The 18,130-nt window shown below is 45.8% G+C and overlaps 1 protein-coding gene across 1 annotated transcript in view; it reads left to right on the top strand.

Moving 5' to 3' along the window:
- Positions 1-751: 751 nt before the first annotated feature.
- Positions 752-18,130, top strand: part of GNA14 (G protein subunit alpha 14) — a 220,631-nt gene continuing 203,252 nt past the window's right edge. The window contains exon 1 of the mRNA XM_025359602.1: positions 752-2,639. Coding sequence (XP_025215387.1) covers positions 2,516-2,639 — 124 coding nt within the window. The 5' untranslated portion in view covers positions 752-2,515. The remainder of the gene's footprint in view (positions 2,640-18,130) is intronic.

The following is an 18,130-nucleotide window of genomic DNA, read 5'->3' as shown; positions in this document are numbered from 1 at the left end:
CTTTAGTCTCTTAAAAATATGTATGTGTATTCTCATACTAAAACTTATCATACTCTTTATATTTTTGGATCTTGCCTTTTTCATTCAATGTACTTTGAGGATTTTCTCCAAATTTATTCACATGTTTATTACTCACATATCCACATATTTCATGGCTCCAAAATATCTCATTGTATGGATAAACCATAATTTAAGTTGACCTCTTCCCTGCTGTTAGGTATTTAGGTTGTGAGTTTTTGTTGTTGTATTCGCAATAAAACCTTTGCATAAATCACAAGGCTTCTTTCTAGTTATTTCTTAAGGGAGAAATTACTGGTTTGACCAAAGGGGATGGACATGTCTAAGGCTTCAGATATATACTGCTAAGCTGACTAGCCCAGGGAAGTTGTACAAATTTGCCATAATCAATATGTTTCATAACATTTTAAAAATCCTAGCAACTTTAAACCTAATACGTCAGTATCAGTAATTCCAGTTAATGTAAGAGTTCAAATTTGCCCTAGTTTTAATCATTTTAAAAAATTTATAATTTTAAAATGATAATAATTATGATGCAACCATGACTTTGAGAAGCCAAGAGATCTTATTCTCAAATTGTAAATGAATCCGTAAGCGCTAAGAGAGAAGAAACAGGCTATTAAATGGCCAAAGATCAAATGTGAAATGTCCAGGAGTTTTCCTGTAGGGGTCACTGTTACCGTCAATGTATGCCTGCAAGAAAACTAAAATAGTCACACATTAAAGAATATATGCACATTTTTAATGTCTGATTCCTCTACATTTCTTAAACTGCAAAATAATAAGAACATGCAGCCAGATAGCATCGCGATACCAACTTCTTTATATAATGACACATACCATTCCACTCAATGTGCTCCTCAGTGTGAATTGATAAAATACTTGCTACTCAAAGGCACTTATGCCTGCTCTTAGTAGAGGAAGCATTATCTAATTGCCTAACGCTCCATTAGCATATAGCCTATACTGACTTGAGAAGGAAAGAACGTTCATTGCTGTGGCCAATAGGATCCCCTCTCTCCACCTTCCCTTTTCTGCATCAAAATCTACACAGACAAAAGTCAGATGTTGTCATATGCATTTTATTGTGCCACTTAAGTACAAGAAGTGCTTTTTAATTTTAAGTTTTTATTAATGCTGCTCAAACTTGACCCTGATGTTCCAGGATCCTGGCCAAGGTGTCAGTGAGGACACAATCGCAAGGCGGCTGTTAGGTTTCGGGGCTGGGCAGGAAACTTGCCAGGTGCTACCAGGAACGTGTCAGCCCTTTCTACAAAGCAGGTGTCTTTCCCATCATAAAATGCAAAGCAATCAGCCGTTCCCTTTCTCCCCAGCCCCCTCGTCCGGAGGCCGAGAGGATATTTACCCTGGGCTCTTGCAGTTCTCTTATAATTGAACCCAGCGGCGGCTCCTTCTCCGAGCTCAGAGCCACCAGGCTCGGCCCAGCCACACTTTACAGGCAAATTGCCGAGCTGACCAAGCTGGGCCAAGGCCAAGCTGGGCCTGGGCGTCCAGGAAGCGGAAGGAGCCCGTCTAGGAAACCCGGGTGTGCGTGGTGGTGAAGCTGGTGGGCAAGCTTCCACTTCAGGTCCGGGTAGAACCTCGGGGCTTTGCGTCTCGCAGCAGACGCTTGGCGCCGCTCCTCTTCCAGCCTGCTGCCGCCTTTTCCGAGCGAGTGAGTTGGGGAAACTCACTCACCTGTCAGAACCCGGGGCCTGGCTGCCAGAGCGCGCAGGTTACAGCAAACTTCGGCCGGGACGCCACAGCCAGGGAGGCGAGTGTAGGGGCTGCTCCCTGAGAAGCCAGCTCCCACCCCCTGCTCCGCGCCCCCTGCTGGTCCCCTTTCGCTTCCAGGCGCCTTCGGCTTGGGGTGCCTAGAAGGCCAAGTCCAGCAGACGCCAGGGCTGCAGGTTCGAGATGCTCCGCCTCCTCCTGCCACTTAGAGCCACAAGCGCTAGCGGGAACTTTTCCACTTGGTCTTAGTCTGCGGTCACTGCTGAGGTTTTCAGAACTTTCCAGGCAAAGGCCAGCCAGGTCCTTTGCCTCCAACCCACTCCGCGCCTACCTCCCGCCTGGCGACACCCCTAGGCCCAGGAGATCCTACTCCCCCCGGAGCACCGACGTTCCAACTGTCGTCTGCGCCCCCTGACTGCTGTCCGGCTCCTGTGCCAAGGGGCGCTCGCATCTTCTCGGGGCCAGCAACGCTCCCAACTTCTTGACTCGCCCTCCTCCTCCCCAGAGGGAGAGTGGGGCAGGCTGAGCCCGGATCCGGGGTGCACTCGAGTGTTCCCAGCATTCGGGATTCGCCCCCGCCTCAGAGCCGACTTTCGAGGGGGAATTGAGCCTCGGAGGTCCAGGCCTGTTAGTCCAAAGCTCAAATCGGCCCCGGTCTTTCCACACCCCTGTGCCCGTCGCGTGCTGGCCGGGTGAGTGGCCGGGCCGAAGATTCGAGTGCTCGGGGCCGCGTCGCCCCGTCGGGTGCTGAGCTGAGCCCACCATGGCTGGCTGCTGCTGCCTGTCCGCGGAGGAGAAGGAGTCGCAGCGCATCAGTGCGGAGATCGAGCGGCAGCTTCGTCGGGACAAGAAGGACGCGCGCCGCGAGCTCAAGCTGCTGCTGCTGGGTGAGTGGCTGCGTCTCCGACCCCCGCGAGCCAGGCGTTCCCCTCCCGAGCCTTCCCGGCCGCTCTACTGGCCCGGACCCGCGCGGCCCTGGAGCCCACCGGAGTGCAGGACGGCTTCCTCCTCCTCCACCTTGGAGCTCATGGATGCCAGCAACTTCGGGCCTTAGGGCGTCTGTTCTTTACATCTCTGGCTGGGCGACATGAAAACGCACCCCCTTCCCGTGCCCCCAAACGGGACAGGGACCTGTAACACTTGACCTCTTGACCGCTGTAGCCTATGTGTTTCGGTGTGCCCCTCTCCCCAAAACCCCCTCCACTCCTCCGCCCGCAGCACACCCAGCTTGGGGTCTATGGTGACCCACATCTTGGGTTCAGGGCTAGCTCTGACCCGCACACTTTCAGTTCTAGATGAAGCATCTTGAGAATTTACCATGTGCCAGATCGTGCTGAGTTCTTACGGGCATCATCACCTGGTGATGCGGGCAGGTGATATCTCTATTCTAGAGAATTAAAACACGGAGGCCTGGAGAACTGACCAACTTGCCCTGATTGAGAAAAGGCAAAGCCGATGCTAGGTCAGCTGTGGGGGTGAAGCCCATGCCCTTGCTGCTCCTCTGACCGTGAGCTCCTACGCCTGCCCTCCATGGGTCCCTTTGGCCAGGCCTTTGTGTTTGCAGCAGACCCAAACCTCCCATGCTCATCTTGACTCGGTGTGTCCACGCCCTAGGATTTAGGTTGGCTGCCCTGGTGTCTCTGGCAGCTCTTCATCCGGCTCCTTTGGTCTCTCTGCAAAGGTCTGGGTAGGACATCCACTTTCAAACACAGAAAGAAAACAGTTGAAGGTTTGCCCAAGTTATGCCATGAGGTGAGGATCCCACCTCCTCAGACTTTCTAGAACGCTGTCAACACATTTGCTGTTTGAGGAACATTTTACCTTTTCTTTCAGACCATGGTATCAGCTGTCAATTTCTCCACAAAGATTTCAGCTTTTTTTTTCTTTCATCCCTTTTGAACAGGAATCTTCTCTTATACCATCTGTTTATTCATCTTTATTCCTTGTATAGGTGTCACCCTCCCAGAAAGCTTCAAGGAAAGAAAAAGTTGATCTAGTTAGTGTAGTACAGAGAAGGCTCTCAGCCAGTACGGCCTTCAGACCTGGGCGGAAGAATACCCTTACCCTTATCCCCTGGGTTTAAAGGGCCCAGTCTGGCCTTCTGGGGGTTGCGGGGGGTGTGCCCCTCCCCATAGACCTGGAAGTCTGTAGGTCCAAGGGGGCTGGCTACCCAGAGATCATGCTGCCCCCTCCCTCCCAAGACCTGGATGGAATACCCAGCCCAAAGGGCCCCATACCAGCTTCTAAGGCCTGAGCCCTAGAAAGGGCAGGCCTGATCCCTGGAGAGCTCACATAGGGGCAGCTGTTTGCTGGGGCATAGAAGAGTTTGGAAATGTGGGCTGGATAGGAGAGGAGGGAGTCCCCGTGGGTGCCCAAGAGGCCCCCCTAGGAGAGAGGGAGCTTGGGTGGGGAAGGGAAGGGGCTCTGTTCATGGGCCAGGTCTGCTATTTCTGTGTCTGGCCCACAACTCTGAAGGATCTGAAAATTCTAAACTGTCCCTGGCCTTCTAGGCTGCTATAAAGCTACTTTTGTCAAGGGAGGAGGAATACATGACAGTTTGCTAGTTTGATTAACACTAGAAAATAACTAGGAGGGGGAGTTTTGTACTTTTGCCCTGAACCCCACAAACCAGAGGGGTCTAGTTGCATACGTACTTTTTTTAAGGGCAGGCTGAACCCTATTTCATTTTGCAATGCTTTGATTTGTCAACATGTGCAGTACAGTGTCCAGAATATACCAGGAGCTTGACAAACACTGGCTCTCTGTATGAAACATTGTGCAGTCAGCTGAGCCATACTGTATTGGTAATAAGCCTGTTTGTTTGATGTAAAATGCTTGCATTGACACACAAAATTGGGGAGGAATGTTTGTAGGTAAATTGTTTGCCCTGAAAGTCACGTTAATCAGGGGTGACCCAGGGTCTTCTTCATTTCCCCAGGCCCTTGCTCCAGTCCTCCTCCTACCGCCTTGTGGCACTGTCTGACCTCTGGACACCATTTTCATCTTGCCGAGTTGTGACTAGTACATCCCCTTAGTGAAAACTTTCCTGTGAAAAATAGTTTCCAAAGTACACGGAGCTGTTCAGAACTCCAAGGATGGACTTCAAAACCTCTGATTTATTTCAATCTGTACAGTCCTGGGGCACAGCTCCATTTCTTCTCAAGGAAGAGCCAGTGACTCAGAGGAGAGAGGAATTTTAGGGGAGGGTAGGCACTGTTTTGTCTGAAGTCATGCAATTTGAGTGAAAAATTCACCCATCTCTGGTAGGTGGATTAGAGCATCCACTGTTCAGGTGTCTCAGTTAAAAACCCCACTTTGCAAATGGGAGTTTGGAATCCTTTTGTGGAGCATGGGATGACCTCCAAAGCCACCATCTCTTTCAAAATGAAGCATGCTTTTGCAACAAAATGATTTTAGGATGTATCTGAAGTGCAGTATTCCTGTTTCTGCTTAATAAAAGCATGGGTTAGCGTCTACTAGGGAAAGATAAAAGCTGTTGTTTGGTTAAGGCTAATAATTGCAAGATGTTGGTGTGATGCCTTCTCATCAGAAAGACATGGAGAAAATAAAGGAGATGGTTGAATTTAGTAGAAAGAAATTTCTTACCAGTTCCTTGCATAAAAGTAGGACAAAAAGGAGTTCTGGTAAGAACATTGGTGAGTACTGATCAGCATAGGGAGAAAGTGTCAGGACAATAGCTATTAAATAAGGGAAAATGAGATCTTTTATTGATTTTCCTGTTAAACGCAGATTGGTGAAGTATGGCTTGTTAATTGGGTTGAGTGTTTTAATTCTGGATGCAGAGCTCACCTTGGAGCTCTCTGGAAGGAAGAGGAATTGGTATTTAACACATACTGGCTGAATTAGTTTGCTAGGGCTGCCATAACAAAATACCACAGACTTGGGAGGCTTAAGCAAAGGAAATTAATTTTCTCACAGTTGTGGAGCTGGAAGTCGAAGAGCAAGGTGTTGGCTCGGTAGGTTTGGTTTTTCTGGAGGCCTCTTTCCTTGGCTTGCAGACAGCTGCCTTCTGCCTGTGGCCTCATATGGCCTTTCTTCTGGGCATGCACATCCCTGTCTTTTTCTTTTCTTTTTCTTTTTTTTTTTTTTTTTTTGACACTCTTTAGGTTGGAGTTCAGTAGTACAGTCACGGCTTTCTACAGCCTTGACCTCCTGGACTCAAGCAATCTTCCCACCTCAGCCTCCCTAGTAATTGGGATTACAGGTGTGAGCCACCATGCTGGGCTTATTTTTCTTTTCTTTTTCTTAGCTTTTGTTGCCTAGGCTGGTCTCAAACTCCTGGGCTCAAATGATCCCTCTGCCTCAACTTCTCAAAGTGTTGGGATTACAGGCGTGAGCCACTGTGCCAGGCCACTTCGTTTTATAAGGACGCCAGTTCCTATTGTATTAGGGCTCCACTCATTTTAATCACCTCTTTAAAGACATTATCTTCAAATACGGTTACATTCTGAGGTACTAGTGGTTGGGATTGCAACATGTAAGCTTTGGCGGGAGGACTAAGTTCAGCCAGAAACAATAGTGTAGAGATGAAAAATGTAGATTCTTAGGCCAGTCTGCCTGGGTTTGAACCCTAGCCCTATAGTGTCTTAGCTGTGGACTAACTTCTCCAGGCTTTGGATGGCAGTGAGTGGTCAGTGTCGGCTATCATCACTGTTTTTGAATATCTTCAGGTCCTAGAGAGGTGTCGTTTTCCATTTTTAGTTGACCAACTATGGGTTGCATAGAAGTTTGTATAAATTGTTCTGGTAGTGCTTTAACAGAAATGTTTTGCTTTGAGTTTCCCTTAGTGTTTTCTGAGCTTAAAATCTCTCTTCCTACGTACACCAAAAAGTTGAAAATCTGGTCCCAAAAAGTTTTACTGGATTGATTATAACAAGATCCCATTTTAGAATTAGCTATCATGTTCCTGGGCAGGAAGTCCGTTCCAGAAAATGGTGCAAATAATCTGAGTTTCAACATAGAAAGTGACAACACTGGCTGGGTGCAGTGGCTTACCCTGTAATCCCAGCACTTTGGGAGGCTGAGGTGGGTGGATCACCTGAGATCGGGAGTTCGAGACCAGCCTGATCAACATGGAGAAACCCCGTCTTTACTAAAAATACAAAATTAGCCGGGCATGGTGGCACATGCCTGTAATCCCAGCTTCTCAGGAGGTTGAGGCAAGAGAATTGCTTGAACCTGGGAGGCAGAGGTTGCAGTGAGCCGAGTTCGTGCCATTGCACTCCAGCCTGGGCAATAAGAGCAAAACTCTGTCTCAGAAAAAAAAAGAAAGGAAAGAGACAGAAAGAGAAAGAGGAAGAAAAAAAATGACAACACCTTCCTACTCTGTGAATTCCCATTCTGTGAAGGAGAAAAGGAATGAAATGGTAAATATGCCCGCATTCCTTTATCTGAGCTTAGTTCAATGCAACATCCTTTTCCAAGGTGCCAGCCACAGTGCAGGGATTCCTTCCCAAAGGCTGAGTTGGAGAAGGACAGTTCACAAATAGCTGTTATGAGGAAGATGGACATAAAAGCTTAGATTAAGAGGTGGAACAGGCAGAGCATAAAGGGGGAATCTCTGGAGGAGGCGTCATCTGAGTAGGCCCTGAACTATGGGGAGGGTAAGATGCAAACTATTGTCTGCGCGTGGGGGCTTGGGAGAGACATGCAAAAACTCTCCTCACCATCTAGGGAAATTTCTGAGGACAGTAAATGGTGTTCTAAGGATCTGGGATCATATGAAAGATCCCTTGGGGGCCAGATTTCATTGAGTTTTTGTGTTTTGTTTTATTTTTTGTTTGTTTTTGAGACAGTCATGCTCTGTTGCCCAGGCTGGAATGCAGTGGCATGATCCTGGCTCCCTGGAACCTCACAGAATCACAGGTTCAAGTGATTCTCCTGCCTCAGCCTCACAAGTAGCTGGGATTACAGGCATCCACTACCATGCCCAGCTAAGGTTTTAATTTTTTTTTTTTTTTTTTTGGTAGAGACAGGGTTTCACCATGTTGGCCAGGCTGGTCTCAAACTCCTGACTTCAAGTGATCCGCCTGCCTCAGCCTCCCAAAGTGCCGGGATTACAGGCATGAGCCACAGTGCCTGGCCTGTGTTTTCTTTTAACCAGTTATGGGAGTATTGTGTTCACTCTAAAATAGACATTAATACAAAAATGCTTGCTTTTTTTGCCATAATATGCTTCAGAAAGGATTGTGTGGTTTTGTCTGTGGCTTCTGTTCATCCTGGCTGGAGCAAACCAATCTCACCAGATAGCTTGCTTCCATCCATAACACAGCAGTTCCTGAGGCCTTTCAAGAGGCAAATGCACGTACCCCTTCTTCTGTCTGCCTTTAAAGGAATATAGAATCTTTTGAAATACTGGACTTTTACCCTTTGTACCTTTGCAAATCATCTTTATTGAATACAGTAAGTCAGCAGCCTCAAGTGTACACTTTGAGTTTTGACAAATGTATGATCACAACCTAGAAACCCTTCCATCATCCCAGGAAGTTCCCTGTGCCTTTGCAGTCAATCTTTTTTTTTTTCTTTTTTTTTACTTTTTATTTGAAACTGATTTAAAATTTATAAAGAATTTGCAGGAATAAGAATAGCACAAACAACACAGGTATGCCCTTTTCCCTTGGCAATGTTTGAGGGTAAATTATATGTATTGTGGCCTTTTTTTCCCTAAACACTTCAGTGTGTTTTTCTAAAAATAGGGATAATCTCTTACATAAGCGCAGTACACTTATGAAATGTCAGTACATTTCACTTTGATGCAATATTTGTGTCCAATCTATTATCCATATCCCAGTTTTGTAGGTTGACCCAGTAATGTCCTTAGTGGTGTTCCCCCACCTCCAGTACAAGGTCCAGGGGAGGCTCAGGGATTGCATTTGGTTCTCGTATCCTTTTAGTTTCTTTAATCTGAACTTTTCCACAAAGTCATTGCTTCTATGATTTGAATTTTTGAAAAATACAGTCCCCTCTCCCTTTTTCAACAGACAGTTTCTCATTTGGGATTTAACTGGTGATTTTCTTACAATTAGAGATTCCAACTGTGCTTTTCTGGCTGGAACACTGGATACGTGCTGTTGTGTCCTTCTCGGGGGTGGCATCTGGAGGCACACCATGTCCATCTGCCCCTCTGTGGTGGTGATCACTCTGATGACCTCGTTAAGATGTTGTCTGTTTTATCCACTGTATCATAATTTTGTGGAGAGACACTTTATAAGGTCATGTAAATACCCTGCTTTTTATCAAAATTTAGGAGTCATTGATGGTTTCCACCTGATCCAATCTATAACATGGTGTCTGCAGAATGATTTTCCAACTCCAGCACTCTCCACATTTACCAGTTGGCACTTGACATTCTACTGCAACAGCCTTACCTTTGCCCTTCCTCCCTGCCTCCCCTGCCTCCCTCCCCCCCTGCCCCCCCTGCCTCCCCTTCCCCCCCCCCCCCCCCTCCCTGCCTCCCTCCCCATGCAAATTCATGAATCCTTAGGTTTTTTTCCCTCAATGATTTTTACTTCATTACTGTTCTTAATCATTTTGGTGCTCTAATTGTATCCGATACGTGCAATGAGATCCTCTTCAAGCTGACTCCTATGTCACTGTGACATGCCTCTGTCTTTTTTTTTTTTTTTGAGCATTTCATTGTTTTCTGGCATAACAACATGCCCCAGGCTCATCTTGTACCAATTCTTCTGCAGCTGGGGAAGAACTCAGCCATTTCTCAGAGGGGCTGTGGTTCCTTTTAGTGGAGAACTGGATCTTTTGAAAAAATGTTTAAGCCATTTGAAACAAAGCTATCAAGTCCCTAATTCAGATCAATTACTAGTACAGTATCCAAATACCAAAAGAATCAAGGTGCTAAATCATGTCATTAGAGGATGAAAATTTTGAGGCTTTAATAAGTCTTAAGCAGTGGGCAGATATAAAGTGGAAAAATCTGACAGTGGAGTTTGGCAAAAAGCAATGTAAATAAAGTCTTCATCCTCAAATGTTTTTTTTGTTTTTCTCTTTTTTGTTTTTCTTTTTAAAAGATGCCTTCTAGTCTATGTCATCTTTTGCTTTCTCATTTCCCATGATACTTAAACCACAAGGGGAAAATACCACTGTAACAACTCCCATCTGTAGGGCTATATGAAGGGAGGTCATGATATTGGGGCGTAGAAGAGGGATTTTCAGTGAATTATCGCAGCAAAGCTAAGATGATACTAAAGACGGTTGAAATTTAAAGAGAAGACAATAATTTATCGGAAGGATTGTCACCAGGGCATCTCATGGAATTCAAAGAGGATTTGAATAGTAGAGAAAGACCAAGTGCCAGGGCAGTTGGGTTAGGGGACTCTTCTCTAGGCATAGCCATCAACACGACTTGACTCCATCCCCTTCCAAGCTTGAGAGCCCTCTCCGCCAACCTTTAGCCAGGTTGTGGCATCAGGGTGCACTCCTGGATCAATCAGTTCTGGCCAGGTGACGTGCATCATGGACATGACTATCACCTGAGTGCAGATGGCCGGGGACCGGGATCCCTGTGAGCCAGGTAGCCACAGCTGCAAATACTGTTAGAGGAAGAAAATATACTAGTGTGAATCCAAGGGCTGTAAAGTTGGAAGGGACCACAAAAGCCTCTCTGCAAGAGCTCTCACATTCATTATGAAGATTGGCTCTCTGCTGATGGGTAAATTAGCCATACTGGCCAAGATTCTTGATTGTAGACCATGTAAGCAGAGTAATAATTTATTAGAGTGGAAGCAGGAAATAGAATTAATGGAAATTGGATAGGAGGCTCAGCAAAAGGGCAGGATTTAAAGGACTCTGGACATAACAAACACTAGTACCAGACAAGGCTGTTAAGGACACAGTCAGTGGACTCCACCGCCCTGCCAGTCACTGCTGCTGCTCGACACTTATATTCACAGCAGAGCTGCAAATCACCTGTGACCATCTTCTGCACCCTGGTGTCACTTTTCAAAACCTCCATCTGTCTGATTGTGCTGAACTACCACGTTGTTGGGGAGAGGCAGTGTGACATCGCGGTTAGGAGAATGTTCCTTGGAGCCAGGCTTGCTGGGTTTAAAATATAGGCTTTTCCACTGATAAGCTGTGTACATCCTTGAATGTACATTAGTTTTTGTATGTTAAAGGGGAATAACAACCCAATGAGGTAGATACTATTATAAGAATTAAATGAGTCGTCATTTTTAGAGCGTTTAGATTAGTGCCTGGCACATAGTCAGTGCTATTTATTTTAGGTGTGTGTGAAATAAAATTCTGCCAGCCTTAGCTTTCTACCATAGGGAAAGGGGGTGGGCTGCTGCCTCCTACCTTTCTTGAAACCCTTCCCCCAGAAGATAAGTGATCAGGTGCTGGGCAGCCCCAAATTACAAAGATCCACAACAAAAATGTGAGATTTTCCATAAAATAGCTTTTCCTAAATGGATTGGTAAAGGCAGACTCAAAGAAAAACTAAATGTAAGCTTTCAGACAATGGAATCATGAAAAGAAAAGGAGGTAGATGTCTTTAAATATTAAGATGTATTTAATATTGCTCCAGTTAATTTCTTGAATTTGTTTTTTAAAATCATGCCTTTATTCTACAGGGCTATGAAAATTTCACACATGTATCCTATTATCCCGGGAAACTCTCACAGCCCATCTGCCAGCATTGTCTCTGGTGTTAAACATTTGCCAAATCTCACCCCTTCTTCCCTTATCCAAAGCTGCAATTCACCTGCGTTATTGCAGTGTCCTCTTGATTTCCCACCCCACATTTGCCCTTCTTTGGTCCATTTAAAAACTTAGATTGTATTATTATCTTACTTAAATTCAGTGTCTTTTACTTACACTTGGAATAAATGCCAAATGCCTTCCTACTTCTCAGAATGTACACAGGGTCATTCTCCCACTGGTTCGCTGGGCTGAAGCCACACTCACCTTCTTTGTGTTCTTCAGATGCACATTTGTTACCTCTGGGTCTTTAAGCTTGTTCTTTTTTCTGCCTGGAACATTCTTTTCTGTTCCCCACTCTTGTTCCATGTACATGGCTATTTCTTCCTTATCTTCACGTCTCAGCTCAAAAGTTCTTCTCTTGACAAGCCCTTTCCAGATCATACTACCTGAAATCGTCCTTGCACCATTTACTCTTAGTTGTCTGGTTCTATAACTTGGCTTTATTTCTTCATAGCTGTTAATCTTGGAATTTACCTGATATTCTTATTTGCTTACTTGTTGGCTCATCTGCCCCCCAATAGATTGCAAGCTCCGTGAGAGTGGGGCTGTGCTGTCTTGTTCCTGTATCCTGGCACCTGAACCAGTTTTGTGGCTGGTGCAATGTTTCAATAATGACTGGACGGTACAGTGTGAGCACTGAAAGCCAGAATGATACTTGACCAATCTGAAATGAGATAGGCTAGTTGACTATCAAATATGAAATATTCTTCCATGAATATATGTTGATATACCCATGTTACAGAACAAGCAAGTGCTCTTGATCATTCAGAGTCCTGTTAATTACTTCATTATAAGACTACATTTGATATTTAATATATTGATCTTCTAGTATTTTTTCAGAATAAACTTGCACATATAAAACCAGACAGTAGCAATAAAAGCTAAAGTTTTCTAGAATGTGGACACAAAAGTATTACCTATGTGATATGCCTCCTCCTGGTACTCAGTATTAACAACCAAAATAATTTTTCTTTTCATGATTTACTAAAGCCTTGACCTCCTGGGCTCAAGCAGTCCTTCTACCTCCGCCTCCCGAGTAGCTGGGACTACAGGCATGCCACCACAGCTGGCTAAGTTTTAAATATTTCTTGGGAGATGGGGTCTTGCTATTGCCCAGGCTGGTTTTGAACTCCTAGTATCAAGCGACCCTCTTACCTCAGTCTCCAGCATCATTGGAATTATAGGCATGAGCCACTGCACCCGGCTCAACAATTTTAACAATAGAATAGATAAGTTAAAATATACTTAAGAAAATTACTTATGAGGTTGCTGATAGGATACAGAAATTCATTCCATATGTGGTTTGAATTGTGCAAAATTTAAATTTTCTCTGAAGTTGATGGATGAGGTGAGGTCAATATCTACTCAATTAATGGCCACTGCAGGTTTCAGGGCCTGGTCTCCTGTTTTTTTCCTTTCTCAGTGTGTGCTTCTTAGGTTTAAAGAGTCCATTACAGCGAGAGTCAAGGTAAAGGAGACAGTGCTATTCTTGGAATTGTGGAACAGAAAGGAAATTAATAGCAAAGAACAGTGAAAAGTGGTAAAACTTAGGAAGTTGAAAGTTCAAGCCAGCGGAGATCTGATTAGTTCATGACCCAGTACCTCTTAATGGGAACTATTTTTTTTCTTCAAGAAGTTAGTACTCCAGGAGCTGTAAACACCACCAGTAAACGTGTTTTGAGTCCATAGCTCTTCTCCCACCTCCCCTTTCCCCAGATCCAAGAAGTAGTGCCCATTGCACTGCCAAATCTGCTATCTGGGCTCAGGTCATCCATCTACCATTGTGAGGTCCTGACGGAACTACCATGTACATCCCAGAAGGGCATGTGCAGAAGACAGTCAACAGCATGAAGACCCTGCTGGCGCTCCTTCTCAGAGTGGCGACCTGATGTGTGGCCAGAACTTGGCATCATGAGATGAACAGTATGTTTAGGCTCTGGGAACCGAGTTGCTTTTTTTGGTGAGGGGAGGCTCTGAGTTATTGGGTATATGACCAGGAGCAAGACATTTCCTCTGAACCCCAGGGTCCTTACCTATAAAATGAAAAGGTTGGACCAGATGACCTCTGGGGTCTTTCAAATTCTGTCATCAGATGTTTTCTACCGGTGGTTCTCAAAGTGTGTTCCCAGGATCTGCAGCACTGGCATCAGCACCTCCTGGGACCTTGTTAGAAATGCAGACTCTTAAGTCCCCATCTTAGCTGTCTGAAGCAGAACTTCTGGAGTGGAGCCAGCAATCTGCAGTTTAATAAGCTCTCCAGGTGATCCTAATACACACTCAAGTTTGAGAACCTCTTTTATAGCATTGGCCTGGAACTCAGGAGCTGGTCAGCCTCTGATTGTCACACTGGGCTTTCAACAGACTTCCAGGATGCACCTGAGACTAATCTGTCTAGGGAATACTTTGTTGCTTGCAGGTGAAGAAATCTCTCCCTCATCAATTTGATGAAGGGACTTTAAGGGCTAAGCTGGGTAATTTGTAGGGGTCTTTTTGCATTTGTCCCAAAGTGCCAGGCTGGTGGACAAAGAGGAAGAGCAAGCACATAGGTATGTTTTACTTTGGCAAGAATTATTTCAAAAAGTAGCAAATGTTCATGTTTGCATAGATCCTTGTACTTGCATGTACTCTTCAAAAAGTTGTGCTTCTAAAAACTGCAATGATCTTATGGCTAATAACCATTAGGTAGTTATATTTCTATTAATGAACTTAGTTGTGCTGAGGAGCCATATTCCAGTAAGAGCCATCATGTATCAGTCTTCTCATTGAAAATTCACTCTCCGTGGAACATTGGCTGGTGCTATGGTTTGAGTGTTCATCTCCTTCAAATCTCATGTTGAAATTTGATCCCCAGTGTTGGAGGTGGGACCTCCTGTGAGGTGTTTAGGTCGTGGGATTGGATCCCTCAAGAACAGATTAGTGCCCTTTCTTGGGAGTGAGTTCTCACTCTATTAATTCTTGAGAGAGCTGGTTGTTCAAAAGAGCCTGGCACTTCCCCACCTCTCTCTTGCTTCCTCTCTTACCATGTGATCTTCCTCCCTCCCTCCCTTCCTTCCTTCTTTCCTTCCTTCCTTTGTATTTGTGAGACAGGGTCTCACTCTGTTGCCTAGGCTGGAGTGCGGTGGTGTGATCAACTTCTGTCTCAAAGTTTTGGGTTCAAGGGATCCTCCCACTTCAGCCTCCTGAGTAGCTGGGACTACAGGTGCATCAATATGCCCAGCTTGCTCATCTATCTATCTATCTATCTATCTATCTATCTATCTATCTATCTATCTATCATAGAGACAAGGTCTCCCTGTGTTGCCCAGGCTGGTCTTGAACTGCTGGCCTCAAGCAATCCTCCTGCCTCAGCCTCCCATAGCACTGAAGATTATAGGCATGAGCCAGCCCATTGTCTTGTATTTTCAAAAAGACTTTTCCTAGTAACTATACATGGTAAGATTTTGATATGTAACCAAAACTACAGTTGAGAAATTTGTAAATTGTTCTTTACTGTTGCTTTACTCTGAAACACTTCACTCACCAGAATCCAGGGCCTTTTTCCATTCTTTTTATGTTATACCTAACACTAATAATGGAAAAGGCACTATTAAAGTGTAACAGGTATACATTCAGTCATTATTCTAGGTACTTTAATGAGTGGTTTTGTTTATTCCTCATCATGTTTGAGGTAGAGGCAGTAGTATCCTCTCCATTCTATAGATGGGAAAATTGAGGCCTATCCCATGGCAAGATTCACTGGCTAGAGTGGTGCCGGGGTTTGAATCCAGGTGGTGTGATGCCAGAGTCTTGGTTCTTAATCACAGTTCTGCTTCATAGTTCCCAGAGCCAGACAGCTCACCCAAATCTACCCCATGGGGGCAAATCTCTGCTGTGCCCACTTCTTGCCATCCTCTCTGCCATTCTGTTCTCCCCCATCTCCTATCTGAATTGCTAAATGTATCTACCATTCCCTAGCCCCAAATTCACTCTTCACTCTGCTAGCCAGAGTGACCTTTTAAAAATGTAAATTGGATTGTTGTTTTTCTGCTCAGAACCTTTCTATGTCTTGGGTGCAAATTTAAATCTGTGCATGGCCCGTGAGACCCTCTATCTGTCCCCTAATGACCTTCTGCCATTATTCTCCATGATTACTTAGTTTTGGCCACAGGACCATCTTTTAGAATCTTCAGTTGGCCAGACTCATCCTACTTAGGCCTCTGCACATGCCAATCTGTCTGCCTACAACACTCGTTTCTGCTGGTCCTCTAGTGAACTGATACTCATTTTGAGATGCATCTTAAATATCTCTTCCTCCTGGAAGCCTTTGCTGACTCCCCAGTCCAAATTAAGTTCCTCAGAATATTTCTCCCATAGCACCTTCTACGTTTCTTTTTAAAAATAGTGCTTATCCTAGTTTGAAATTGTACTTACCATCCTTCTTCTCTGCTAGCCTCTAAGTTGTATGAGTGTAGAGACTATTGTGACATGAGAATCCTCAGCATCTTGTATAGTGCCTGGATGTTTCATAACATTTGCTAAATGGAGAAATACATGACTGTTACAGGATCTCTCTGGGGTATTGTTTTTCTGTCTGGAAACCTCTGTGGCTGGTGGTGCCTTTGACTGAATTTTGCTAAGGCCCGCCAAGCTTGTTTTGCTCACTTGGCCTGGCAAACTGAGCTTGGCTTACGCTACCAGCCTGGGTCCCACACCTGCCAAGGAGAGTCAGGCATCGAATGGCGAGGGGTGTGTGAGCGAGTGTGGGATGTGGCCACTGCACACAGTCAGACATGCCTTTTACTGTAGCAGAGTGGGCACTTCCAGGTGCCAGCAAAGGCACCAGCTCTCTGTGAGGCTGCAGCCAGACCAGATACACCACAAGCAGCTTCCACGGCTGGCACTGGGGAACAAGGTGGCATCCAGAAGCTTGGAGACTCCAGGAACCTTAGGGCCCCAAAGAGGGAGTCACAGCCCTGGCTCAGAGAGCTCCCAGGTCTGGGGTCCCCAAAGGGCCACAGCTCTTCTCTCCTGTTTGTCCACAATGTGGTAAGCAAGGGGCATATTTCAGCCCTGTTTGTGTTACAGCTCTTTTAGCCCCTACATTTGATGGGTCCCAAGTTCTTGTCCTGTGGCCAGGAAGAATGAGGTATGCAGACAAGTGGAAGGTGAGAAAGACAGGAGCTTTATTGAGCAACAGAACAGCTCAGTCTCCTGCAGGGGGAAGTTCCTTTCTGCAACCAGGGTGTCCCATGAGTGTTCAGCTCCTAGCAGAGAGGAGACCCTGGACAGGGAAGCTCCTCTCTGCAGGCGGGTCATCCTGTTGTCTCTGCAACTCTCAGCAGAGAGGAGGCCCCGAAGTGGGTTGCTCCTCTCTGCAGCTGGTTGTCCTGACATCTGCTTGAGTATCCGCAGAGAGGAGGCCCTAGAATGGGTAGTTCCTCTCTGCAGCTGGTCATCCTGACATCTGCCGCGCTCTGGTTAAGCCTGGGGCTTTTATGGGCTGCAGAGGGGAGAAAGTGTGCACCGATTGGTCCATGGGTGGCTATGGGTAGGCCTGGAAAAGGCACCACAAGTTCCCATTCTGGTCCACAGGACTGGCAGCCCAGCCCCCAGCCTTCAGGCCCTCACTAGGGACCCACCTCCTTCTGTCCAGGAACCTGTCTGCCTGCCACTGCTGTTCATGGCACCCATGGCACCCAGGATGCTCATGCCAAGGGGTGCCTGTGGGCCAACACCAAGCTTCCCTCAGTGCCCCCCCTTGGCTTCCCATGGCCCCAACTTTGCTCTGAGATTGGAGCGGGTGCCAACAGCAGGGAGAAGCCAGGCAGCAGGAGCAGGCACTTCCAAGCTTGCAAGGGTGGCGGGGGGGGCCTTCCTGGCCCAAGGTATAGGGATGCCTGGGTCTGCAGCTGTGGTTTTGGCAGCTGCAATGGTGGTCAGCAGGGTAGGGCTCCTGCCTGCTCCTGAGCCCTGAGAGAACAGGGATGGCTGGGTCTGCAGCTGCAGTTTGGGTGGCTGCGGCAGCACCCAGGCAGCTTTCACCCCAACTCAGAAGGGGCGAGGATCCTGCTTGTCCCTGCCTCTTACCGGCTCCGCCCAACCACACTTCACTGCTGCAGCCAGCATGATGGCAGCAGCCGCTCCAGGTGGCCCACCACTGCCATCATTACCATTTAGTATCAACATTATTGCACAAAGAAAGAATATTTGAACTTCAAATAATAGAAGGGCTTAATGGAAGATAACACCTTAAATTGAACAAACTTAAATGTATGATGAACTCATTATGCTCATGTGTTTTTTGAAAAATTTTACTTTTTGCTAATGAAAACTTCACTACATACTGACATTGTACTGTGGGCCAATGTTCTAGAGCCAATGATTTATTGTATGCATCTTATGTGCTTCCTAAACTTTCAGATATTCTTTATGCACAAATGTGATAGATACTGTTGGTTTTTCCCTTTTTTTTTTTTTTTTTTTTTTTACATAAAAAGTGGCATATTTGTGTCAGAGACCGCTAGCAGTCTCCTGAATACAGATTCTCTGTAATACAAGATGTTTTATCTGGGCACGTGGACACACAGCTAAATACTATATTTCTTAGCTTCTCCGCTGCTAATTGTGGCCATGTGATGAAGTGATAGCCAATGGGATGTAA

Source organism: Theropithecus gelada, chromosome 15, assembly GCF_003255815.1.
Source record: "Theropithecus gelada isolate Dixy chromosome 15, Tgel_1.0, whole genome shotgun sequence".
Taxonomy (NCBI): domain Eukaryota; kingdom Metazoa; phylum Chordata; class Mammalia; order Primates; family Cercopithecidae; genus Theropithecus; species Theropithecus gelada.
This window is presented reverse-complemented; position numbering and strand designations above follow the sequence as displayed.